This window comes from Ostrea edulis, chromosome 7 (assembly GCF_947568905.1).
Source record: "Ostrea edulis chromosome 7, xbOstEdul1.1, whole genome shotgun sequence".
NCBI classification, from domain to species: domain Eukaryota; kingdom Metazoa; phylum Mollusca; class Bivalvia; order Ostreida; family Ostreidae; genus Ostrea; species Ostrea edulis.
In genome coordinates, this window is record NC_079170.1 from 84,350,642 (window position 1) to 84,378,140 (window position 27,499).

At 35.2% G+C, this 27,499-nt stretch overlaps 1 protein-coding gene across 1 annotated transcript; it reads left to right on the plus strand.

Moving 5' to 3' along the window:
- The first annotated feature begins 468 nt into the window (after positions 1-468).
- On the plus strand, positions 469-26,114 carry LOC125654943 (NCK-interacting protein with SH3 domain-like). The gene is made up of 12 exons (XM_056142790.1): positions 469-643; positions 829-1,313; positions 1,730-1,836; positions 3,688-3,845; positions 6,170-6,939; positions 7,891-8,055; positions 10,511-10,597; positions 11,837-11,975; positions 12,411-12,491; positions 14,000-14,221; positions 20,783-20,955; positions 21,683-26,114. Exons 2-12 carry the CDS (start codon positions 1,140-1,142, stop codon positions 21,866-21,868), a joined length of 2,262 nt encoding a protein of 753 aa, XP_055998765.1. The 5' UTR covers positions 469-643; positions 829-1,139; the 3' UTR covers positions 21,869-26,114.
- Positions 26,115-27,499: the final 1,385 nt, after the last annotated feature.

Sequence of the window (27,499 nt, forward strand, 5' to 3'; positions counted from 1 at the left end):
CAGGAGTGAAACAGGGTTGCACAATGTCTGGAGTCCTGTTTTTGTTGGTGGTCGACTACACAAGGAAAGGCGAAGATAACGAACAGTGATCAATCTCATAACTCCTATAAGCAAACACAGACCCCTGGATACACCAGAGGTGGGATCAGGTGCCTAGGAGAAGTAAGCATCCCCTGTCCACCGGTTACACCCGCCGCGAGCCCCACACTCCGACCAGGCAAACGGAGCCACCCGTTTTCCATAAGGAAAAGAACTACTGAAATTTCACCACAAAACTTGAAGATCTAGATTCCAAGACATCCAAAAAAAAAAAAAGACACCAGGATTACATAAAAATGCAAGTCGAGTTGGCCTCAGAAAAAACCCATAAGAAAATCAAGGTAATGAGACTCAATTCTGACATAAGAGGACCAGTGAAGATCGATGGACAAGACCTATAGAAGACATAGAAATGATTACTTACCTTGGAGGTGTGCTAACATCAAAGGGGGGATCTGACAAGGACATTACCATCAGACTGGGAAAAGCTACATTTCAATTCAGAAGGCTCAATAAAATCTGGAGATCATCAAAATTTTCCATCCAAACAAAGTGGACACAAAGAAGATGGGTGGGGTGAGGTGATACATCCGAAAAATATCAGGTACGTCAGATTTGTTTGGTACCGAACTTGTTTTTAATGATTGTACGAAATATCAATCGTTAAGGTTTCATTTATTCCTTTTAAAATGCATTTTGAACTCTTGTAGATCTAAATGATTACATAGGGGAATACACTGGAATTATCCTCTGAGATACTTTTGATAATTCTCTGCTTTATGTATACAGCTAAATTAACAAAATATACGGAGAGGAACATCTGTAATTTTCCATCTCGCCATTTTCCAGCCATTTTGACAGTGCATTCGCCAACACATGTCCTGTACTGGGTGTAGATGGTGTACATCAATAAGTGTACAACTTTGCAGGGGTACACTGTGTTAGTCTAACACTAACCCGAAGTAAAAATGAAAGTACGAATACGAAATTGCTAACGTACAACTTGACTTTTTAAACTGGTGGTCAAGAACCAGTAAAACTATGGACGCAGTTTAATAAAAACCAGACCAGACGAAAAAAATTATCATATTTGCAGCAAGATGTATCGGGCCTTGTACAATTATGATGCCAAAACGAAGAATTTTGACCTGTCGTTTGAAAGTGGTGACCAGTTCACTGATTTAGAAAAGAGAGAGGATGGATGGTTGCTGGTTCAGAACGGATTTGGAGAAATTGGTCATGTACCTGCTAGTTATGTAGAGAAAGAAGACACTGTGAGTCAATATATTCTAGCATAGGGGAAGAATCATTTATCTTAGAATATTTCAATTGTTTAAACCAGAGACGATTGGATATACCACGTGACTTGACTACTTAGTTGTGCCAAGTACTGTGAAATAAACTCGGTACTTGTAACTACCGTCTTGGCACTGCTTAAGAAAAGTGCATGTCACATGATGATGACAGATGTCAGAAATTATCTCGCACATGTACCTAAATTAGATTAAAATTAAAAGAAATTTTACTAACTTGATATGGCAATGCATAGCTATAATATTGATTACTGATTTAGTGTATTTAGTCATTTATTTATCAATTTGTTTAAATAATCAATATATGTGCACAAACCCCTTGAATTAATGAACCATATATAGAAATATTTTGATTGTATTTACATGCTAACTTACAGTCAACATTGGCGGAGATCCTGAGTTCTATAGACAGAGCAATACAGAATATTCACTATCAAGCAGCTGCCACAGGCTCCTACTCTCATCAACAGAGGGAGAATTTAAAGTATGTCCCAGCACCCTTACTCCTCACCAGTCTTGGTGACGTCTCCATATGAGTGAAAAATTCTCGAGTGAGACGTTAAGCAAGATACAATCAATCAATCAATGCTTCACGGGAAAATTAAAAAAATTTAGGCCATCATTAAAAATTTTTTTGTTTGATGTACTCCGACCCACATTTTTCAAGTTGGGTAGGTAGGTTGGTATTTTTTTTTTTTTTATTAAAATCAGATTTACAAATTTTCTTATGTTTTCATTAAACCCATAACACTGCCAGACAAAATAGAGTTTAGAACAATCATTTTGTACACATTGTATATAATACACGTAAATCTTCCAATGTCTCCTGAAATTTACCCAGGACGTTTTGCATTCGTCACAGATGAGGACCTCTACAGTTGTTAATAAATAAATTAACACCCCTTTTTATTACCACAGGTCGATTCCGACATTCAAAATAGAACATGTAGAAATTACTTAAACACTTTAATGTCATCCATAAATATCCAAGTGAATTGCATGACGACAGCAATTTACAATAAGTTTTAATATTACCCAATATAATTTTAATGCCGACTTCCCCGCATCGTTCAAATTGTTGTGATGATCGTGTTCCATTCGTGTGTCTCAGTTTAACAGCAAAGTAAAAGTGTCGTTCACCTATTAAATCATCATAACATTTAAATAACCCCATATCAAAATAATATGCGTGCCTTTTCAGAAATATAGATTATTTTGGTGCGCTATCCCACGTGATTTTTTATTCAAATAACATGGCTTTCAAACTTTTGTACATAAATACGATCAGGCCTCGACGGGGGAGTTCGTAGCTCCTTGCTCTACATGTATCTTGTTAGTAGATAATGTGGTGATTTGGAGCTGTGATGCGGTATATTTGATCGTTCACATAGAAAAGTGTTTGAAAAGTTCCCGGATTAACAAATGGTCATTATCAAAGTGAAAGTAGAACCGAAAGACGCCCTAAGGACATTTTGATTACAAGAATTCTGTAAAACAACTAGTCCAAATAAAAATAATGGCATCAAGTTTAATACTAATTCGAAGAATGTCTATTTTCCAGGGAGCAAATAAAAAAAAAATTGAAATTTATAAAGTGTGGAAAAAATTATCGGATCGGGGCAAATTTCACGGGTCGGTCGGAGTACATCAAACAAATAAATCTTTATTTTAAGCCTTACAACAGAAAATGATTGGCTTTCAAACTCCATTTAAAAATCATTTCATAGACCATGCAAACAAGTTTACTTGGGAACAGATATTGTACAAATTATTATATTGTTATACATGTAATATTGTTGAAAGCTTGTGCATGTATTTACATTCTACTTTTTAAAATTCTTGTAGATGTTAGAATTCCCAGTTGTTATTAAAGATAGGCATATGATTATTTATCAAAGTTCACATGTGTTTTGTTTACAAAATTACAAATACATCACATTCATTAGAATATGGCAATAATAACAATTTATAAAGATTTTAAAGGCAAATTCATCGGAAATGTAAATATTGCAGTATTATAACAGTACATTACATAATTTAAAAATTTAAATGCTACATTGCCAAAATTTCAGTTTCTGATAAATTCTTGGTTTCACAATATGTTTAACAGTTGTATTACCATATAATATAGTCAAACACGATCAAAGCAAACCTTGGGCCACCTAAAAACAGAACTGTTGGTTTTAATCAAATTTTGTTAATCTATATCCTCCAATGAATTTTCATTATTTTCCTCTCATAGGGGAATAGATAACTGTGAATTTGTTATAAGCATGTTTAATATATAAGCGTTTTTGACTGTATTAATGAATTGTCTCTTTGAAACTTTTTTCAGTAAACTTGGGCTTCATAGGCATCATGTGTTGAAAGAGCACGGACCACAATCCAATCCTGAACACTATTTGTTAGAATACAGCCACAGCGACTCGGGATCAGAGACTTCCAGTCATCATAGCGGACACAGCACGCCAGAAAAACACTGGCATATCACTGGTTAGTGGTCAGAAAAACACAGGCATATCACTGGTTAGTGGTCAAAACAACACAAGCATATCACTGGTTAGTGGTCAGAAAAGCACTGGCAGATCACTGGTTAGTGGTCAGAAAAACACAAGCATATCACTGGTCAGTGGTCAGAAAAACACTGGCATATCACTGGTTAGTGGTCAGAAAAACACGGACATATTACTGGTTAGTGGTCAGAAAAACACTGGCATATCACTGGTTAGTGGTCAGAAAAGCACTGGCATATCACTGGTTAGTGGTCAGAAAAACACAAGCATATCACTGGTTAGTGGTCAGAAAAACACAGACATATTACTGGTTAGTGGTCGGAAAAACACAAGCATATCACTGGTTAGTGGTCAGAGAAACACAGGCATATCACTGGTTAGTGGTCAGAAAAACACTGGCAGATCACTGGTTAGTGGTCAGAAAAACACAAGCATATCACTGGTTAATGGTCAGAAAAGCACTGGCAGATCACTGGTTAGTGGTCAGAAAAGCACTGGCAGATCACTGGTTAGTGGTCAGAAAAGCACTGGTTAGTGGTCAGAAAAGCACTGGCATATCACTGGTTAGTGGTCAGAAAAACACTGGCATATCACTGGTTAGTGGTCAAAAAAGCACTGGCATATCACTGGTTAGTGATCAGAAAAGCACTGGCATATCACTGGTTAGTGGTCAGAAAAACACAAGCATATCACTGGTTAGTGGTCAGAAAAACACAAGCATATCACTGGTTAGTGGTCAAAACAACACAAGCATATCACTGGTTAGTGGTCAGAAAAACACAAGCATATCACTGGTTAGTGGTCAGAGAAGTATTGGTATATCACTGGTTAGTGGTCAGAAAAGCACTGGCAGATCACTGGTTAGTGGTCAGAAAAACACAAGCATATCACTGGTTAGTGGTCAGAAAAGCACTGGCAGATCACTGGTTAGTGGTCAGAAAAGCACTGGCAGATCACTGGTTAGTGGTCAGAAAAGCACTGGTTAGTGGTCAGAAAAGCACTGGCATATCACTGGTTAGTGGTCAGAAAAGCACTGGCATATCACTGGTTAGTGGTCAGAAAAACACAAGCATATCACTGGTTAGTGGTCAGAAAAACACAAGCATATCACTGGTTAGTGGTCAAAACAACACAAGCATATCACTGGTTAGTGGTCAGAAAAACACAAGCATATCACTGGTTAGTGGTCAGAGAAGTATTGGTATATCACTGGTTAGTGGTCAGAAAAGCACTGGCAGATCACTGGTTAGTGGTCAGAAAAGCACTGGCATATCACTGGTTAGTGGTCAAAACAACACAAGCATATCACTGGTTAGTGGTCAGGAAAACACAAGCATATCACTGGTTAGTGGTCAAAACAACACAAGCATATCACTGGTTAGTGGTCAGAAAAACACAAGCATATCACTGGTTAGTGGTCAGAAAAGCACTGGCATATCACTGGTTAGTGGTCAGAAAAGCACTGGCATATCACTGGTTAGTGGTCAGAAAAACACAAGCATATCACTGGTTAGTGGTCAGAAAAACACAAGCATATCACTGGTTAGTGGTCAAAACAACACAAGCATATCACTGGTTAGTGGTCAGAGAAGTATTGGTATATCACTGGTTAGTGGTCAGAGAAGTATTGGTATATCACTGGTTAGTGGTCAGAAAAGCACTGGCAGATCACTGGTTAGTGGTCAGAAAAGCAATGGCATATCACTGGTTAGTGGTCAAAACAACACAAGCATATCACTGGTTAGTGGTCAGAAAAACACAAGCATATCACTGGTTAGTGGTCAAAACAACACAAGCATATCACTGGTTAGTGGTCAGAAAAACACAAGCATATCACTGGTTAGTGGTCAGAAAAGCACTGGCAGATCACCCTGAAAGTCTATAAATCACTAAACCAGGTAAAGGATTTTAGTTGGGGGATAACAAATCCCGGCTTTAGAATTTATCAATCTTGGTTCAATGGTTATCATCATATGGGAATTTCACTGATATTGGAGAAGGAGAGGGTGTCAATGTTTCTGGTCAATATTCCAGCATTAGCAACCTCAGATCTTTAGTTGTTCTCATTTTCGTTGATATGATAATGATATATACTTACAAACTGCTGACATTAGATTTGCTAAATAGTCCATAACTTTTCTCTTGACATCACTTCCAAATTGAAAGCTTTCTGCCTCAACAATGTAGATTGCACAAGTGAATAGAACAACAAAGGAGATATCCCTCTGGTTCCAATACCCCAGCTGTAGTTTACATATAGATTGTTCATGCCTGTCGTTATTTACATATAAAATAATTTTATAGATGCTCTGAAGAAGAGACACACCAAGAGACACGCGCCTCCACCCCCAGATGCCCCACCGGATCAACTCTCACACCCCCCAGAAGATCACGGTCCATGGCCCCACCATGAACTCCATGGTAAAACTCACGACTCACAAGAGTCAATGAAACACTCAAGTCGCCATTCCTCAAAGGATTCGATGAAGCATTCAAGTCCACATTCTTCCCAGCATTCCCCCAAACATAAAGGTCATAGTCCTCATACATCCCAAGAGTCAACAAAGCTTACAGCTCACCACTCCGCAGAAACAGGAGCAAGGGTTCATACGGAAAACACAGAGGAGCAGGACAATGGCTGGGTGCATGTAGAGGACACTTGCGGTCAACCACTGACCAGTACGGGAGGGCTCAGTGTGCCTACTTCTGATGTTGGTCCTTGCGTGGACACATGCGACAGTGTAGGGTCATCCGATTTTTCAACCGGACCTTCCAATCTGTTATCAGCGTCGGATAACAAAATGCTGAAATCTGAGAGTGTGATATCTTTGTCTTCTCGTCTGTCCGTGTCCAACAGCCCGGTGAAACAGCTGGACAGACCGAGTGTTATAAACCTCAGCACCATTCCACTGCCGTCTAACCTGGCTACAGAACTGGTGGGAGAGGTGAGGAGACACACAGACCTGAGCTACGATAAGTCCTGTCTGGCTGTCGAGGTGGTCCTCACTCACATCGCCAACAAGATGCCACAAACAGCGGGACTCATGGAGAAAATACTCTGTACATTTCAAGAGGTAAGGATCCCCAGGGTTCATTCTGTGAAGAGTGGCAGCAATTCAGAAATGCAAGATTTATTTAATCATTCCCATACCCAAACACCTCACAGCCTCGATGAAATAATTAATGATGAAGGAACTTTATAAACAATAACTAATCCACAAATCTATGTTACCATAGCCTTGAAAAAATTCTGTTATCCACAAAAATTGTCTCCCTTCCCCTGTGAAAATAAAAAAAATAAACAATTCAACAATATTGTATTTAATCTTTATGGCTGCCTGACAGTCCATAAATCTCTCTGTTTGCAATGTTAAAATTTTGATCATAACTCTGGAACTGTATGAAACTTCAAATTCGAAGGTGAACTGAAAAGGCTCAAACAACGTCAATATCAAACCTTGTTTTGTGATATTTTCATTCTGTTCTTTGTTGTTCACAGTTTGTATCACAGTTCATATTCTCATGTAGTTTTGAAACTGAAATTTATTTCATATGATTATTTACGTTCTCCTTTTATTTGTGTCAGAATTCCTAGTTGTTGAAATGGATCTACGTGTACTATATTTTCTATTTATCAAGATTCATACGCACATTGTTCACAACTGCAGTGCATTCATGAAGAAATGGCCATCATGACAATTTATAAAGATATGAAAGGCAAAAACATTAGAAATGTCAATATTTGTGTGTGAAGCATGCATGCATTGTACACGGGAATCGTGTGTGTCTATTGTGAAAACAGGATGAAGTATATCTTATAAACGTACATGTAATGATCTACTGTGATACAAATCATTATGTTTAATAGGTGTGTGTCCATCTATACAAACAATACTGAATACTCATATTCCATTTCAACTGAATTTGTATTCCAGAATGGTAAAAAAAAATACTGATCTGAGAGTACACATGCATGCATGTAAATAATGATGTATTTTACGTTATATCTTGTCAATTTTATTAAGGCCAGCACTGCGTCTGAAGATGACCTGAGCCACGATCATGTCCGCATCAAAGAACTGCTGGACCAAATCACGGCATGCAAGGACGACTCGCAGCAGAGAAGTTGGGCTCTTCACGAGGATCAACATATCATCTCGGGCTACCTTGAAGAGCTGCTGTCTATACTGGTACTGGAATTCAGAATACTTGTAAAATTTATACAACTGTAACGTGTAGTGTGGTGCGCTTTGTTTGCTTTACGTCCCATTTGAGAATTATTTACTCGTGTAGTGATGTCACCAGTGGTAGGTAACGCGACACACATTTTTTTTTACGTCCCATTTTAGAATTATTTAGTGATGTCAGATGTAAAGTGACACATTATTTAGTGATGTCAGATGTAAAGTGACACATTATTTAGTGATGTCAGATGTAAAGTGACACATTATTTAGTGATGTCAGATGTAAAGTGACACATTATTTAGTGATGTCAGATGTAAAGTGACACACATTATTTAGTGATGTCATATGTAAAGTGACACATTATTTAGTGATGTCAGATGTAAAGTGACACATTATTTAGTGATGTCAGATGTAAAGTGACACACATTATTTAGTGATGTCAAATGTAAAGTGACACATTATTTAGTGATGTCAGATGTAAAGTGACACATTATTTAGTGATGTCAGATGTAAAGTGACACACATTATTTAGTGATGTCATATGTAAAGTGACACATTATTTAGTGATGTCAGATGTAAAGTGACACATTATTTAGTGATGTCAGATGTAAAGTGACACATTATTTAGTGATATCAGATGTAAAGTGACACATTATTTAGTGATGTCAGATGTAAAGTGACACACATTATACTTTCACCTCCGCTTGGTTATTCAAGGTCATATTCAAACGAGCGGCGACTTCCACTTGTAACACTGGGCACTGGTTCACAACATTTGCTACCAACAAACTTTTTAAATAAAAAGATGATGAAAATGAAAACTAAATTTATGTTTTTATAAATGAAATTAATCCAATTTACCATATGGAGTGTAATTTTTTTCCCAGTGCTTTCTCAATGAAGTCCAAAACAGTGGGGTTGGAAGATGAGGGTTGGGGGATTTGTTGGAAGGGTATTAATTATATTTCAACTTTTGAACATCACAGAAAATTTACAAGGCCATTATTTTGTAAGACTTTAATTATGGCTAAACTTATTCAAAAAATATATATCAATTCATGCATCCATTCTGATTGTATGAAGTGCCCTCAAGGAAGAAGACTTTCGTTTGAGATGACATAAATGGAATCTAAGACCCCTCAGGCCTGCAAAGCAAGCACACTAACCACTAGGCTACTGTGGCCTGTGATGTGTATTTTAATGACACTAACATTCATGATGTTAAGGTAGTTAATGTATTAGCATTATGTTATTCCAATTAAATCAGGTCCTTAGGTAGATTACAGCACAAAAGTGGATTTGATTTTAATCAGACTGGCATTATAAGTTGATGTGATATATGTTTCATTTAGATTTGACTGTTTATATTTTGCTGTTGATTTGCAAACATGATCAACTACATCAGCTACAGTGAAGTTTGTTTGTGATTAACTTACACATGATGAACATCTATCTGTTTAAAGCAGAGTAATGAATTGAAGCACTGCTCGGAATTTAGCAAATCACTGATCGGAATTTAACAAATCACTGATCGGAATTTAACAAACCACTGATTGGAATTTAACAAATCACTGAGCAGAATTTAACAAATCACTGAGCAGAATTTAACAAATCACTGATCGGAATTTAACAAATCACTGTTTGGAATTTAACAAATCATTGTTTGGAATTTAACAAATCACTGACGAATCACTGATCTGAATTTAACAAATTACTGCACGGAATTTAACAAATCACTGCTTGGAATTTAACCAATCACTGATGAATCACTGATATGAATTTAATGAATTACTGATCTGAATTTAACAAATTACTGATAAGTCCTTATAAGAATCATGCAGATGGTTAATCATCAATGGATAGGCTACAAGTAAAATTTAAAAAATATTTTGTTCCAAATAAGTCAAGTATCTCAATTTTTGCTGTAGTATGACTATATAAAGGACAGATAACTCTCTCCCCCATACATTTAGTAAGTCTCTAGAAATGTTAGATAACTCTGTATTTCCCATACAGGACATTTAGTAATCCTTAGAATCGTTCTGTCAGTTATCTGTGATGCTTAATTAAGCAGTATATCAAACTTTTTAAGGATTGTCATTCACCCATAGTATTATGGAATTTTGAAAAACTATTATCTGTTTGCTCATTTAGGAGAAATCACATATTATTGTCAATTATTGTGATTTGTAGGTAGGAGAAATCACACATTATTGTTAATTATTGTGATTTGTAGGTAAGAGAAATCACACATTATTGTTCATTATTGTGATTTGTAGGTAGGAGAAATCGCATATTTTCATTATTTTGTGATTTGTAGGTAGGAGAAATCACACATTTTCATTATTTTGTGATTTGTAGGTGGAACCGCTCCTCAAAGCAATTTGACTGTTCTTTCGTAACTATGCTTCACAAAATCTGTACTGTGATCATGGTGATTTGATTTATATTTTTTCAAAGGAAAATGCCAAGCCCTCCACCTGCCGCCATGCTGTAGCGTCGGACGGCTATGATTGTATTCACAGCTTGGTGCAGTATTATCAGATGGTAGGTATTAAAGTGCATCTAAACCCAGGTTATATAACAAACTGGTCAAAAATGAACTTCTTTATTTTTTCACCGCTTACATAGTTTTTATAATTTATATGAAAAAGAAAGTCTTTATTTCTAAAGTACAAAATGAAGCAAATTACTAAACACAATTGATTGGAATTGTATGATGATATCCTCAAAGGCCATTGTTGCATTACATGTATATGCGAGTTAAATAGCAAAGCAATTTTTACCAACAACTGTTTTAAAGGGGTCTATCTTTTATCTCAAAAATAACATCACAATATTTTGCAAGAAGAACTCCAAAATACAAATTTGTACTATTAATTATGAGTTATCTATAGCTGCAGCGCTGTGAAATTGAAGTCATTTTGACATTTTAGTCCTTTATAAAATGTTTGTCTGGAGGACAATGTATTAAACTGGTACCCCGCTGATTGGTGGCTACACACAAACTTAAGATATGCGGAGTCAACAGGGTACCAGTTTAGGCAAATGAGAATTATTTTGTAATTACTATCGTATCCAATGTGTTTGTAAACATTCTGAAGAACTTTTTGTGATTTTCTAGTTATGATCTTTAATTTCACCACCTTTTTGGAACATGCAAAATTTAACCAATATCTTAGACCCTATGCCTGTAATGAATATTATTCAACAATCGAATTATGTGTAATTCAACATTCTAGAGGTTCAAGGTGAGATTATATAAGGGACGTTAACTGAGGCTTGAACTTGTTGGAGTAAAATTATGTGCTGCAAAACATTGGTTCAACAGTTTGTGCAAATTACTTTCCTGTCTGCCGTCTTTCGATGAAAAAATCGTTTTTCCCTATGAAGGCCTTTTTTTCCTGATCTGTAGCTTTGACATTTCTTATTTTTTTTCCATCAGTTGCAGTCAACTACAATAATGCCCCAGAGTGGGGCAATTAACCCAAAAACTTGTATGAAAACGTAATAAATGGCTATATTGCACAGTAGTAACCTCTTACATATCGTAGAGTAAAAATGAAAAACTTGGCTTTTCACCGATGGACTTTTTGCTGACTCGCTAAAGGAACATAACTCGTGGCAACGTGTTGACACTTGTAATTGAAATATCACTCTAAAAACATAATCATTCTGAAATAATTCAGTAGTGATTATTGAACAGATTTTGTTATATTTCTCAGTTTGTTTCCATGCCAACATGACAAGTGCTTGAATTAAACAGTCTTTCCCTCTGCCTTTCAGGAGGTTCGATTGCCGTTAAGATTGTCCTTGCTGAAGGTATTCGGAGCTCTTTGTGGTCTTGAGTCCTCCATTATTTCTCATCTCCTGTACTCCATATTACCTCTAGAACTGGTGTCAGAAATCTCAAACCAAAACCAAGGTAATGAGTCGTCCATTATTTCTCATCTCCTGTACTCCATATTACCTCTAGAACTGGTGTCAGAAATCTCAAACCAAAACCAAGGTAATGAGTCGTCCATTATTTCTCATCTCCTGTACTCCATATTACCTCTAGAACTGATGTCAGAAATCATTGTAACAAGTCATTCATGATTTCTCATCTCCTGTACTTCATACTGTATCTATTAAAAACCACTGAGATATTCAATCTGAAAGGAACATATGTTGTATTAAAATTTATCATTTTTGAGAAAGGAATGTGTTGTATGTTGTTAAAAAAAGAATTGATTACCATACTTCATTTATGTCATGAATCCGAGTTTGAGAGTTTTTCATGACATCAGAAAATGTTTGCAGTGCGCCCTGTTTCACATATTTTGATCGTGTATGGGTATTTTCGTTTCTCTCTTTTCAGATGCTCAGAGACTAAGTTACGTAACTCTGGTGTTAACCATGATATATTGTACCGGTGAACCTGTACCTGTTAACCTTCATGGTAATAAATTTTTACTGTAGAAAATATAATTCTAGGAACACATAATGAAAATAAAATGTAGGAGGATGCCATGGAGAGTAGTGCAGCCAATGAATATAGTAATAGTGTAGTGTCACAGTTGCATTTTATTTAGAATACAGGGATCCCCCGTTATAACGCCAACATTTGTACCTCGGCAATTTTGGCATTATAACGGGGGTGGCATTATATCGGGGGCGGGGGAGAGGGGTATGTGTACAGTTGTCATAAGAAATCAAAGAAATTTTATCTACTACATCATGCTTTGAATGCCTGGATAATCCTGGCGTCCAGTGGTCGTAAATGACGCATAACGGAAGGCTATTTAATGATTTCTAGTTTTTGTTTTATGTCCAACACAGTGTTTTCCCTAAGAACCGGCCGCCGGCCAAATTGACCGTTTCAAACGATTTTCTGGCCGGTTCAAATATAAAAAAATCAAAAAATAATATTTTGTCAATATCAGTGATGTTGATTTACACGATCGATCTTTGCAAAGAATGTATGCAATAGCAATTGGTTGGCTATAAATATCTTTCATATTTCTTCCTTGTTTATGTTTTTATCGAGAGCTTTTTGAAACGGCGATTTTGATTGGACGATATTTTAAATTCTCACCTTGCGCGTGAGAAGCACATGGCAGTGAAAAATAATGAAGCGTCGAACGAATACATTACATGATTTCTTTCAGTCAAAACATCGGAAAGGTGTGTATTTCACACCACTGTGACTAACTTGTCTGAGGTAAAAATGTTCAACCCTTTGGTATATATTTAAAAATGTAGGTTAAAAAGTGGCATATGAACAAGGGTCATTTTGCCCCCTGAAATGCCTCAGAATGCAGGATTTTGTGTCTAATTTTCCAAAATTTCATGGGGGGGTGGGGGGAATCCCCCCCATACCCCCCCCCCCCCTGGCCTGCTACAATTCTAAATGGGCCTGTTCAAATGAAATGAATGGAAAACACTGCCAACACACTTAGGTGTGTCCGCCCTACTTAGATTTCAAAAACAATACTGCATATCAGAACTCAGTTGATTATAATTCATGTAACTTATTATCTGATCTAAACTTTGATACCTTGAGGACTAATGGCAGATAATTGCTTAAGCCTACTCACTGAAATTTTCCTGCGGTTGATTAGCGATAGTTAGCGGGGATGATTATACGGAAATTGACCAAATCGTACCAGTAAATAGGTTGTCGGTATGCGGGGGATGGCGTTATAATGAGGTTTAACATAGCGAGGAAAACGGGACTTTGAACTTTTTTGGCAATATGCGGAGATGGCATAATAACGGGTGTCAATATAGCGGGGGATCACTGTATATCTATGCGCTATAATTATATTGGCACGCATAGCCAGTAGAATACAAACTAGTTTTTCAAGTATGTGAGAGTCAGTGTTAACATGTTTATCAATTAAAGTAAGAAAATTATATTGAAGATGACAAAATACCTGCAAAATGTAATTTATTCTTATTCATCAGAAACCATGAATGAGGACTTCCTAGATGATGTTTTGGAGATGATAGAGAATCCAGTCACGTCTGACCATGATGACCTGTGTACCGACCTACTGGTCAGTTTGTTACTGGCCTATAATCTCCACTTCCCATTCCAGGAGACCAATGACATAATGACTGTACTAGCCAAGAAAGGAACGGTCAAGGTCTTCACAGAGAAACTGCTGCAGATCTTCAATAGAGGAGGTAGAAAAATCAAAATTAGGGCTTACAAATGTAATAGGAATTATTTACCTTATACTCATAGAATAATCTCATGAAGTCCCAATATTTTGTAAGAAAATGAAAATTGAGCCTGAGGGGTGTGTTTGATATTTTTAGCTCATCTGAGCTGAAAGCTCAAGTGAATCATTCTGATCATTTTTGTTTTTGCCCATTGTCTGTCTGTAAAATTTTCACACTTTTATTTTCTTAGCCATTTCAATCAAACTTGGTAGAAATCTTCCTTGGGCAAAGGGGCTCTAGTTTCTTTTTTTCAAATTCAGGTCCATGCCCCTTAGAAAGGAGAGATCATTAAGGAAAGGCAAAAATAGGATGGGGTCATTTAGAAATATTCTCAAGAAACATGGGCCACTACAGTTGAAATTTACACGAAAGCTTCCTGACATAGTGCAGATTCAGGTTTGTTCAAATCACAGCCCCTGGATGTAGGGTGGGGCCACAGACGCAGTGGGCCAGAAAAGTTGAAATTTATAGGAAAGTTTCATCATATATAGTAGAATAAAGTTTGTTCAAATCATGGCCCTCGGGGGTAGGAAGGGACCACAATTGGAAAATTCTTTAAAAATCCTTTTCTTAAGAACCATTGGGACAGAAAAGTTGAAATTTACTTGAGAGCTTTATGACATGACAAAACCTTTGTTTGGTACCAAAGTTTCTAACCTTTACACCTTGACCTTGGAGTTTGTTTGACCTACTTTTAAGAAAACTTAACCTATCAAATATCACCTAAATAAAGATTCATTATGGCAAAACCATTCATTTGATACCTTGGTGTTTGACCTTGACCTTGGAGTTCGACCTACATTTAAGAAAACCATACTATTCAATTTCTCCTGAACTATTTAATAAGTTCGAGCTTTCATATTGTATATAGATTTCTTATGGCAGGATTAGATTCATATCGTGATCTATGACTTTGACCTTCATTCATGATAGTCATATCGGTGGTGAGGCATCCCCATGTTGTCTTTATGTTGTGACCCTTTGTGGCTAGGTTGGGGCTACAATGTGGGGTCAAAATTGTTCATGGGAAAAAAATCTTTATAAGAAATCACAACTGTTACAGCTGATGAATAGCAGGGCCAAGGTTGCGCAGTTGAGTAATGTGGCCCATAGGCCTCTTTTTATGCCCCCGAGATCGAAGGTCGGGAGGCATATTGTTTTTGTCCTGTCTGTCATTCTGTCTGAAACTTTAACCTTGCTAATAACTTTTGAACAGTAAGTGCTAGAGCTTTGATATTTCACATGAGTATTCCTTGCGACAATACCTTTCCGTGGGTACCAACTTTTTGACCTTGGAGTTTGACCTGCTTTTTGAAAACTTTAACCTTGCTGTTAACTTTTGAACAGTAAGTGCTAAAGCTTTGATATTTCACATGAGTATTCCTTGTGACAAGACCTATCCGTGGGTACTAAACCTTTTGACCTTGGCATTTGACCTACTTTTAGATTTTTTTTTACATTGGTTATAAGTTCTAAATGGTAAATATTAGAGCTTTCATATTGCACAAGAGCATTTCTTATGACAAGATCTTTCTACTGGTACCAAGATATTTGTCCTTGTGACCTTGGCATCTTTGGAATTGGCCATCATTGGGGCATTTGTGTTTCACAAAGACATCTTGTTTTATTTCAGAACTATGTATATACAGTACCTGCAATGTTATTCTTGACATTCCTATCGTGTGTGTATCCAATCGTATCGTGCGTGTATCCTATCCTATTGTGTATCAGGTTTTCCGTTTTCTATCGTGTTTTGTGTTTATCAGGTCTATCGTGTATCGTGTTTTGCGTGTATCAGATTTTCTGTTTATCGTGAAAATCGTTTATCGCGTAGTTTTGGAAACTTTCAGGATCGTATATTAAATCTAATGGAAAAGTATGATACTTTCCGAAAGCTTTATTCGTTTTGTTAAAGAAGCTAATTTTAGGAATCGAGGAAAGACAGTATGTTTAAAGGAGAACATAAAGCTGTCGATTTTAAGGCAGAAGAAGAGCTATTTGTCTGTCCAGAGAGAGGGTGAAAATTTCATTCTAAGTAGTCTGGAAAGTAGGCAGTGGTTTACTGAGCAAACCGAGGACAGTAAATCTGAAAGCTCCATAACCTGGAGTTCATTTGAAAGGAAAAGTCAGTAAATTACATTGTTTATTACATATATTTTAATAATGGTTCTTTTTCTTCCGATTTTTTTTCACCTGTATTCTACTTATATACCAACTACTGAACTTGTGTGCTTCCTTATACAGTGAAACTTCTCCAAACCGGCCCTTCAGAAAACCGGTTCTCCCTGAATATCGGCTGATTTTCAAAGTCCCGCCAGAAATCTTAACATTTCTTTATAAAAAAAGTCTTACAAAACCGGCCACCCCTGAAAACCGGACATTGGTCACTTTACATTTGTTAACAAACATGTGTAATTTACCCTTAACATACTGGCCACTTTTTGAAGACAAGAAAATTTTGGCCAGAGGTTGATCAAGATCGTCCAGGTGTGCAATTGACTGATGGAATGGCCAGGTGGGAAATTATCAACTGGAGGTGTGAAAAACACTAGTGGCATCTTTAATTTCTATTGTTTACCTGTGCTGTCAAAGGTGTTAATTGACACTTAGCTAATCCAAGAGACCCTTCCAAATCTGTACAACATGTAAAAAACAGTTAGGAACATAAGGAATGAATACAGTATCAAACGCCATATTGTTTCACGATGCTATCGTATGGATATAAGCGGTAGTTAATAAAGAACAAACCCATGACGGTTAATGATAATTATTAAAAGATAGATTAATTTTCTTGGTTTCCATAGACTTAAAATTCCAAAGAAGTATTCAAATTACAATTTCATATTTACTACTGTACTTTTTAAAAACGTCAAAACAAAATTGTTAATGACATAAGCGATGAATGTAAACAAAGCTTTTATAAGGAATTCCAATAATATGCATAATAGGCCTCTGTGTTTTCTTTATGTATCATGTTATAGATTTTCAGTTTAAAATTAGATGATTTCAGCGAGATTATTTCTTGTAATTCATAATTACCTTTAGGTACAAGCGGACTAATTTAATCTCCACCGATAATGGATCATAGATCACAGGATCAAAGTGAACAGTACCTACTTTGTGAATATTGAGATAAAACGTCTATAATTGCTAAATTCTCGGTATACCGGCCATCCCTCTAAACCGGCCGTTTTTTCAGGTCCGAGAGCCGGCCGGTTTAGAGAAGTTTCACTGTATCTGATTTTGTGTATCACCCGTGTTTTGACAGCAAGCATTCTCAGGGACATTATATTTCACACATTTTGAAGATTAAGTTTTAAAAGGGTGCTAGGGTGTTGCATCCCACAAATTTCTGCTCAACTGGGTACGATTCAGCTGTCATTGTTGTTTTTTTTTACTTGTACATGTACACATGTACCAATAGTCTCACGTGTAGATACTGGAAATTTATGCTGGTTTTAATGATTATTTGAATATTTTACACACTAAACACATTTTTAAGCGTTTCAAAATTGCGAATTTAAAACAAGCCAGGTTTTGATTATGTTGTTTGTAATAGTTTATTTATTTTTTGTTAACAAAATATTAATTCAAATAAATATGTTCCAATTACGTATGACTATCAATTATCACTCATAGTGTCGAAATATCTCTCATATGAGCATATGGTGTAGTACAGTTAATTTTTTAAACCGGTCGTTATGAAAATAACTGTCGTTGTTGAATGAACGGTGATCTTAGAGCTTGATGTAAAATAACCCCTCTTTGTTACACACAAAATATTACTTGGTTTTATTTCATATTAAAGATAATAGACATTAGAATAAGAGAGTAAACATTAGGTGACAATATAAGTTTTAGAATCGTTGGCTGAGAAAATTCATATACAGTGGAGCCTCGTTAATTCGGACACTTTGGTTCCCAGCTAAAGCGTCCGGATAAATGAAGCATCCGGATAATTGAATCGCATATTTTCTACCTTTGAATAAGTAACCAATACGTGCGTACTTTATTGATGCATAGTAAATTAAACACATTATATCATTGGATTTAACCTTTTGCATTAGTAAATAAATTATGATAATGTTAACATTTACATGTATTTCAAAGCACTAAAATTTAATGTACGTGTTCAGTGTATTTGCCTGTGTTTACATTGTACATACATATGACCCCTACGTATAAATATACAAAACTGTGTACCGTATGCACTAAAACAAATAATGAAGCACTTTATGTAACTATAAGTAAATAAATCATTAGTAACTAACATAATCATTTACACTTCAAACATTTTATCACAAATTTACTTCTTAAAGAGGCTGGTAATTTCCATCTGTCACGATTCACGGGTTCGGCGGTCTGTTAGAACAATCTTCATCGTCCAAAGTTGATATAAGAATTTTGTGATTATCATGTCAGTTGACAACATTCTTTTATAACCAAAATTCAATCTGCCAGAGTTCATATTTCTTATTCTATAATTATCCAAGACAGTATCGGGAGAACAAAATCATTTAAGCTCGTAATATCAAGACCTACTACTGCTTTGATCTAGTCACGCACACCTATTATTTTCATGATGCGATAATAACGGAACAAAACTCGGGTGAAACTAACATTACAGGTACATACAGAATTTAATTGTCATTTTCCTTAAAATGGTAATTTTCTCACTTCTACCCAGAGTTTAAAAATTCGAAAGTAATAAAACTCTACAACATCGTAACATGAATCAATCGTACACAGGTACATTCTACATGCGTGACATTCTAAACGTTAAAAACTTACTACATATACATGTGCATGAACATCCATGTATATTTCACGCCAATCAACTAGAAGTATAATCTACACTTCTTTAGATTTAAATAAACTGATATCAATTTACGAATCATTACAACTGATATGTTTAGCAGTTAAAAAAAAATACCATTACGCCATGATGTTTGATTTATTAATACTATTAGGGTATTGATCAAGACTATAAAATAATATGCAACAGATGTATTTACAAAATTCAACACTACACGCAATAAAAATCTTATGTGCGAAAATTGACAATACAATGTCTCGATCGGCACATGCTATCTAACGGACTTATAAGCACACACCACCTAATTGGAGGGAGGTGTTGACAGGGTACAGGTAATCGCTTCAATTAGACAGTTTGGCTTGTTTTCTTTATAATTTACGCCTTGCTAGAATTGTCTGACACAGACCTTCCCTAAACAAAATTACCATCTGGATTAACGGTACAATTTTCAATGCATTATAACGTTTTGTAGTAAAAAGTGGCCGTCTGGATCCGGAACGCGAATTTCCGGATTAATGATGCAAAATAATGTATAAAAATTTCGTCCCTAGAAAAATCATCCGGAAGGTGAAGCATCCGGATTAATGGCGTCCGGATTACCGAGGCTCCACTGTAGATATATAATGAATTCAATACCGTATATATTTTAGTTTTGTGATTTTAGCTGTGATGGCGTAAAAAACCATAAATATTATTTTTAAAAACGTACAACCATGGATTAAAGAAATTATATGTTTTAGGTATATAATGAATATTGAAATCCTTCAATATCATTATCAACATAATGTAATTATGATGTAGGTATCAAAATTTCGTTTTTGTCTAAATTGTTTCTAAATTTATAACATTTCTATCAGGTTTTCTGTTTATCGTGAAGATCGTTTATCGTGTTTTGCGTTTATCAGGTCTATCATGAAGATCATTTATCAGGTTTTGCGTTTATCAGGTTTACTGTGTATCCTATCCTATCGTGCGTGTATCGTGTTCTATCGTTTATCATGTCAAGAATATCATTGTGGGTACTGTATACATGTACCAAAGTATTTACAAAAAACCTATTTTCATGTGTTAGCTCATTGGTAGAGCGTTTGCTTCTTACCATTATGTCATGAGTTTGAGCCCTGCTCGTGTCAACCCTAGGATGTTAACATAGCTAGTGATAGCTCCTTTGCCAAACACTCGAAACATAAACTTAGAAGTGAAAATCAGGGGTTTTTGGATATGACCTTGAAAACAGAGGTCCCATGTCATGGCAGGCATTGGTACGATAAAGAACTCTCACTGCTACGGCCATGAGCACTAAGCATAGGTCTAAATTTGTGGTCCTTCCTCTATAGCTGGTGATGTCTCAATATGAATGGAAAATTCTTGATTGGACATAAAACAGACAAACAATCAATCATATCTTCATGTCAAGGCATCCTGTCTTATTTAAGATTAAGTAGAGGATCCAAAAGAGTTTTGATATCACCATGGGAACATATACATGTATATTTGTATTTGTTATTTATTTTGAGCTTCGAGGACCTAGTAAAATTAACGAGTAATAATCTCTCTGTGAGAAAATTCATATTCATACTGATTTTAAAGAATCCAGTTTTAAAAGGGTTAATAAAATCTATGAGAAACATTTATATTAATTTGTATTAATGGGTATTGATCGATATTGATTTGCATTGATTGATATTGATTTGTATTGATTTCAGAGGACCCTGTGAAGATGTTCGACCACCAAACTTATCCTGTACAATCCCAGTTGAAGTTTATGATTGACATGTACAGTCAAACTGGCACCGCCTCCCTGCTGTATGTGAACGATGCCAAGGTCTTGATAGACATCCTGATAAGGCTCCTCACAGATCTCCAGTCAGGGGACAAGGTAGGGGCTGGATTGATTCCTTAGAGTACTTCAACATATTATGTTGTCTTGTTTGAACATCAAAAAACAATTCTTGTAATAACCCTGTCTTTTTATTCCAGCCTTAATTTTTCATACCATTAAATAATGGATTTTGAACGGGATTACTTAGGCATTGAAAATTTCATGTTTTGTTTTCAAGAATAATGAGTGAATTTTATTTCTTCTCCCATTCCACTTAGGATGAGAACAAAAAGAAAATACTTTAGGAATGAGAGTGATTTTATCAAAAAGCCTGAATTGCCCCAACTTACTTTGTATCATCTACAATGAGTAGATATTACTTTCATTCCTTATCCTTCAATTTTTAAGACGTAGTTGATATAATTTGATGAATAATTCTAATGAAAATACGAATTTTATATGTCGTGGAGAGATATTGCCATAGCAACAAAATAGAAATGGGGGAGTTATTTGTAAAACTATTATTACGTCAACTCAGTTCATACATATAAAGAATGCTGATAAAGTTAAGTAGATAAACCAAATTATTTTACAGGTAAAATAATATCAAAAATGTTTCTTTCAGATCACTGTTCATTAACTTTACATTTTATGGTAAATTTAGATACAAAACCGGAAACTAGCATTTTAGAAAAGAAAATAACCTTTTCAATGATGATGTCGGTCTCTGCCGGTCGTTATAGCAACCAACACACCTATATGTGTGTCTTGTTTTTGATTTCAGTTGAGATCGTCCATTCTGATCCTTGTGAAACTCCTTGTGAAGAATTCCGATTATTTTGAACACCAGCACAGACTGACAGAACTGTGTGAGTGTTTGATGGGCATCAGGAAGGAAGAGGACAATGGCACCACACAAGACAAGAAGGAAGTGGAGGCCATCCTGCAAGAATTCAACAAGCACATGTAGGAAAAATGGAAATAAATATGTGAAGAGGGTGGGTGGGGGGCATATTTTGTGAGAGAAACAGGAAACAGGAAGCAGAACTCTTCTACAACAGTAAAGTTTGATAATGAATTTAATTATCTAAACACTTCTACAACATAGGTTTGTGCCAAGTTTCTATTTATACATACCAAATTACAATTTTGGTATGTTAGTCGCTCATTTAAGAAATGAATTTTAATCTTAAAAATACATGTGGGTATGGACTGTGGTGCTTCACACCAGCTTACTTTATGAAGTACGTGTGTTGGCATTTCATAAGAGGTATGCCGACAGAAAGCATTGCAGTTCATACATGTACCATCATGTATTTTGAAAAATGAAATTCATCTCTTATATTTACAATCTGCTTTCAAATCTGTCAGATTTCCCAGCCATTGAAATTGATGTACTGTATTTATCAAGATACTTCTGTGCGTTGTTAGGTACTGCAGCGTGTTGATAAGGAAGTTATTACAGTCTGTTAGGATATCAAAGGCAAAAACATTGGCAGTATAAATATATGCTTTTGAAGATAGATTTTTACAACAGAATTTCATGCTATCTCTGTATTTAAAGACAACAAATCGTAATTTTGGAAGGATAGTCCCTCGTGCTTATGAAGATAGAGAACAGGGTGTTACATAATTATACATTTTGTCCAGATTCATAAAATGCTGGTGAAACCATTTTATCATTTGCAGATGAGGATGTCTATAGAACCATTTGTTGTTGTGTGCTTTGTTCTGCTTAATGTAGTGTCTAATCAAAGTGGGCGTGGCAATATGTGTAACTATTTTTGCCCTAAACATAATTTGCACATTATTGTGTTACTACATGTATATACATATATTACGGACTGCTCTGTTTTCACGTAATCATGCATTACGCGAGCAGGGCTGGTATCATTTTTACTCTACAATGTGTTCATTATGTGTGGAACTGGCTTGTCGAGATTAGTTGTTGCTGATAAATGCTTTATGTACAAGATATTCTACACTGGGGTCACGGGGCTGGACTAAATTCATTTTGTCACGGAGAGCCATATTAAACACGCATACCAGTTCTTGTAAGAAATAGGGCGTAGACTGAGCTCCTGTGGTTGAAATACAATACATGTATCAATATATGTAAGGATATTTGTATCGCAGATATCATTCATTCAGGGTATTTTAATCTCTTGCCGTTGTGATTACCATAGTAATATATAAAGAAATAACACATATACAATGTACTTACTATTTATCCTGAAACTAGTCCAGTTTTTGTTCTATTTAAAAATCATATTCCAATGCTCAAAATTGTATACTGTATATACATTATGTACATACATTTTACTTGGAAAATGTGGAGGTAAGGTTGCACAGATTGTGTGCATATACAAGTACACTATTGATCAATAAAGCAGACATCCATGTGGGCGGGGCTGTCTGCTCTCTGTATGTTTAGCATTCCATGCATTTTGTCGGTAAGTCTGTGTGTTTCGTGGCATTGTAACTTGAAAGTGTATGTTTAGCATTTCATGCATTTTGTCGGTAAGTCTGTGTGTTTCGTGGCATTGTAACTTGGAAGTGTATGTTTAGCATTCTGTGCATTTTGTCAGTGAGTCACCATGATCGTGGCATCGTAACTTAGAAGTATATTGACTTCGTTTAGGCAGGTGCCCTCCATTTTCTGAATGTTAGTGTTATAAATACCCAGTAATCTTTATGATGTCATTCCCTAACCTTTCTGATGTATAAAGATGCTCTATTTATGAATGATTTTTATGTCTACATGTGATTTCTCAATGGAAGGTACGGCCAAAGAAATTGGGGTGTGTATGTATGTTGTATGGTACCACCAGCGAATCTTTTTTATGTTATTTTACGTGACTTCATATGGTCATGCATTTATATCTATTTCATATTTAAACTAGACTTACATAAACTCTCTTATTTGTTATTATCTGTTACAGTATGTTTTGTTTTTGTTTTTCTAATGCGAAACATTCCCATTTTCATTAAAGAAATGCTTAAGAATTCTATTTTTTACCAAGTTCAATTTCTGTATATTTTAATGCATTCTAGTCGGATTGTCGTGTACTGTATATGTACAATGTAGGTTTGTGGTCATTTGATAATGCTCCAGCAAGTTAAAAAAAAAACGTCTTTCACAGTGGTACTTATGTACATGTATTATACCATTTAAATGGTAAATTTGCAACTGTTAGGTGTTGATTTTAAGATGAAAAAATAAGGATAGCGTATCATTTTCCCCTTTAAATAGCTACAGTTTTGCAGCTAAATATTCTGTATTTACATGATAAATGTAATTCAAAAGTCAAATGTTTAAAATTAAAGGTATTTGATCTTTTAGGTCACCTGTTAAAGTATTGCTAATGGACAGTTCCGGTAACATTTGTATATATTGTAAACTTCTTGATAATTACCCTTCCACTTCTTTTCAAATTTGGTATGAAGCATCTTAGGGACAAGGGGGATATACATTGTAAATTTCAGAACCCCTCCACCCACAGGGCCTTAGGGGTGGGGGAAAACTACCAAGAATTTACCAAAACTGCTGAGTATTAGAATTTAGCTTAGACATGCAGAACAGGAAAATTATTATAAATTTCGCAGCCCTCAGGGCTAGTGATGCTTTGGTGACGGAAAAGGCCTATTGGTCTCTTGTTACTTTTTCATTGCATAATCTTAATAAATGATTTTTTTTATCCTTAGATTTAGAACAGATATTCAAGAAATAATGCACTTTATGAATTTTCAGAAATGAAATTTATTTCTTACATTTACAATCTACTTTCCTTTCTGTTGGAATTCCCAACCATTAAAATAGTACGTACTATACTTATCAATATTCCTACGTGCATCGTTTACAACTGCAATGCATTCATAAAAAAATGGCTATCGTTACAATTTATAAAGATATCGAAGGCAAAACCACGGAAATGTAAATGTTTATATTTCGATGTTGTATTTCATGATGTTCAATATCACTGAAGTGATCAATGTTAATTATCTACACATAGCTTTAAGTTTTGTCAATTCTTTTTTATGCTGTTGTATTTAGTTCAGTTGCTTGAGGGTGTCTTGGTTTTACATACATTATGATGTTTATTGTAAGAATATTGATTTATTTTGCTCATTGAACTTCAGAATGATTGAGACAGCTTTTGTGAGAGACCTGCACATGTGTTTGGTTGAAAAATCTAGCCAAGTTTTTTTTAATGAAACTCTCTAAGTATGAAAATTTCAGATCTTCACAATCCACAGAATATGCAGTTTGAATTTTATAATTTTTTATAATTTTTATAATTTTGATGTTGGTATGCTCATGGATCATTGAATGAATTCTTTCTGAAGTGTGTGAAATTTTCAAATAAACAGTAGATCCAGTTTTGTTTAGTCTCACGAAAATGTATTTCTCACAGTATTTTTGTTTAGTAATTTTAGAATATCTGTATGGTAGCAATTACTCATGACTTTTCCCTAAAACTTTTATATATTGACAAAACCAGTTTTGCAATAATGGTTTAAAGATTATTAATATTATGATTTAAATATACATTTTATTTTTTTCGTTAAAATATAATTTCAAATTTCATGAAAATAACTTGGAAAATGTATGGACATTTTGAAACACTATTAATGTTGTTGCTTTTTGATATTTTATAGAATTAATTTGAAAGTGTAACGCTATTTTGATACTGACCCATTTTTGTTGAACTGAAAGGACTTTTAAAGATACTAGATTTCCAATAAAAATGTTCTTTTTATTTTGAAGAACATCATTTTAGTTATCTCTACCTTAACCTGGAATACTTTGAGAGGACTTTAGAGAACACAATATGCTGTTCATGTACTTATTTTAGCGCTATTCAAATTTTAACGAATTTGGCGATGAAGCAAGAGAGCTACTTTATTATTGTGATGAAATTCTCTATCCATTCTCATATACAGAAGATGAAGATAACTAACAGTGATCAATCTCTTAATGCTAAATCACGATTACACTAATAATTCACCAGTTCCAACTGCGCCAAATTTAAAATACGCTAAAATAAGTACACACGTACAGTACATATATCCACGTGGAAGCTTATTTGAATGCCCCTTATGATTTGGTTGCATTTCCACTTTTCGCTTTATAAGTGGTTACTGGATACTTAGACAGTATGTTAAACTTTGTTACTTGGTTCTTCAAATTGAATAAATAACCGGTTATCTGTGTTTATTATGTTATACTTGTGTATTAGTCATGGTGTTTATCGTGTTAATATTGACCGTAGTGTTCATTGTGTAAAGATCAGCCATGTTGTATATTGTGTCACAGAAGTGATGATTGGCTATGGGACATTTTGACACCCGTAGGAGAGGGAGGGATATATTTTATCAAATGAAATGCTAATTTGTAATCCGAGGATTGTGGCCTTCATTAAACTAGAGAGGTTGTTGATGGTTCTCAAGCCAACACCCTCCCTCTCCCCTTTGGAGAATACTTATGAATTGATTTTTGGTAGACTTTTCCAAGAAACTACATACACATGAGACACGCTTCCCTTTTCGGCTACACTGGTATAAACTTAACTTGTGTATAGTTTTGCGTTCATAAATACAAATTTTATCTACATTTATGGAGAAGAAAAGGTTTTCCGGTTGTTGTACGTGGATCGATATATCGCATGAAAGTCCATCTTCCACAGTGGAAAATGTTTCTATGCATATAAACCCGATACCGTATGTGGTAGTACAGTAAAAAAAATCCTTAAAAATTCCGAACTGGGACAAATTCTGTCATTATATTCTCAACCTACACATATCAATAAAACATATTTGTATTTGTTAAAACTCTTCAAGATCCCTGGCTTCGGAAAATATTATAAATTATCATACCATTTTAAAAAGTATTTCTGAGGAAAAATCATAAAAAGCGAATTAGGTTATTGTTAAATTTCATAAGGTAAACATTTAATGTTGTTTGTATTGCATACATGTTTTATTTCCGGGAAAAGTCTTGCTATTAGAATTGTTCAAGGTTAATTAATATTTGATAGCAGCAGACATTCCCATACCGATCATGTCTAGGATATATATATATATATATATATATATATATATATATATATATATATATAAAACCAACCTAGAATCACGGAAACTAATAAATGGGTTTTACACATAAGCAATTGGTTATGAAGGTCATAGCAAAAAGGGGTGATTCTGTAAACAGAATTGAAAAAAGGAGTTAAAAATGGTCATAGTACTACTGTTATGGACATGATCAGACGAGTAGGTCTAGATGAAACTCAAGATCTAATAAGGGTTTAGCCCGTATTCATCATAGTGAAGTCAGTAGGTATGTTGATACCATGCGGTATTCTATAATTCATAACATATCAGATTATGAGTTATGAGATTGGTCACTGTTATCTTCATCTTTCATTCATATCAAGTGATTAGATATCCAGAAAATACTTTGTTAAACACCACTCTGAGTCCATCACAAGTACTCTGAAGTTGAAATAAAGTATATGTTGGAGTTATTCATTGATAATATCTTTGTAATCTTTGGGTGATCAGGCGTTCTAACTGTCTGTTCCCATGGGCAGGAATTGTG

Excerpts from the sequence above, each read along its gene's own strand:
- LOC125654943 (XM_056142790.1), top strand. The coding sequence starts at position 1,140 with ATGTATCGGGCCTTGTACAATTATGATGCCAAAACGAAGAATTTTGAC. Across the intron at positions 6,940-7,890 it reads TACTCTGTACATTTCAAGAG|GCCAGCACTGCGTCTGAAGA; the intron begins GTAAGGATCCCC and ends AATTTTATTAAG. Across the intron at positions 11,976-12,410 it reads AATCTCAAACCAAAACCAAG|ATGCTCAGAGACTAAGTTAC; the intron begins GTAATGAGTCGT and ends CTCTCTTTTCAG.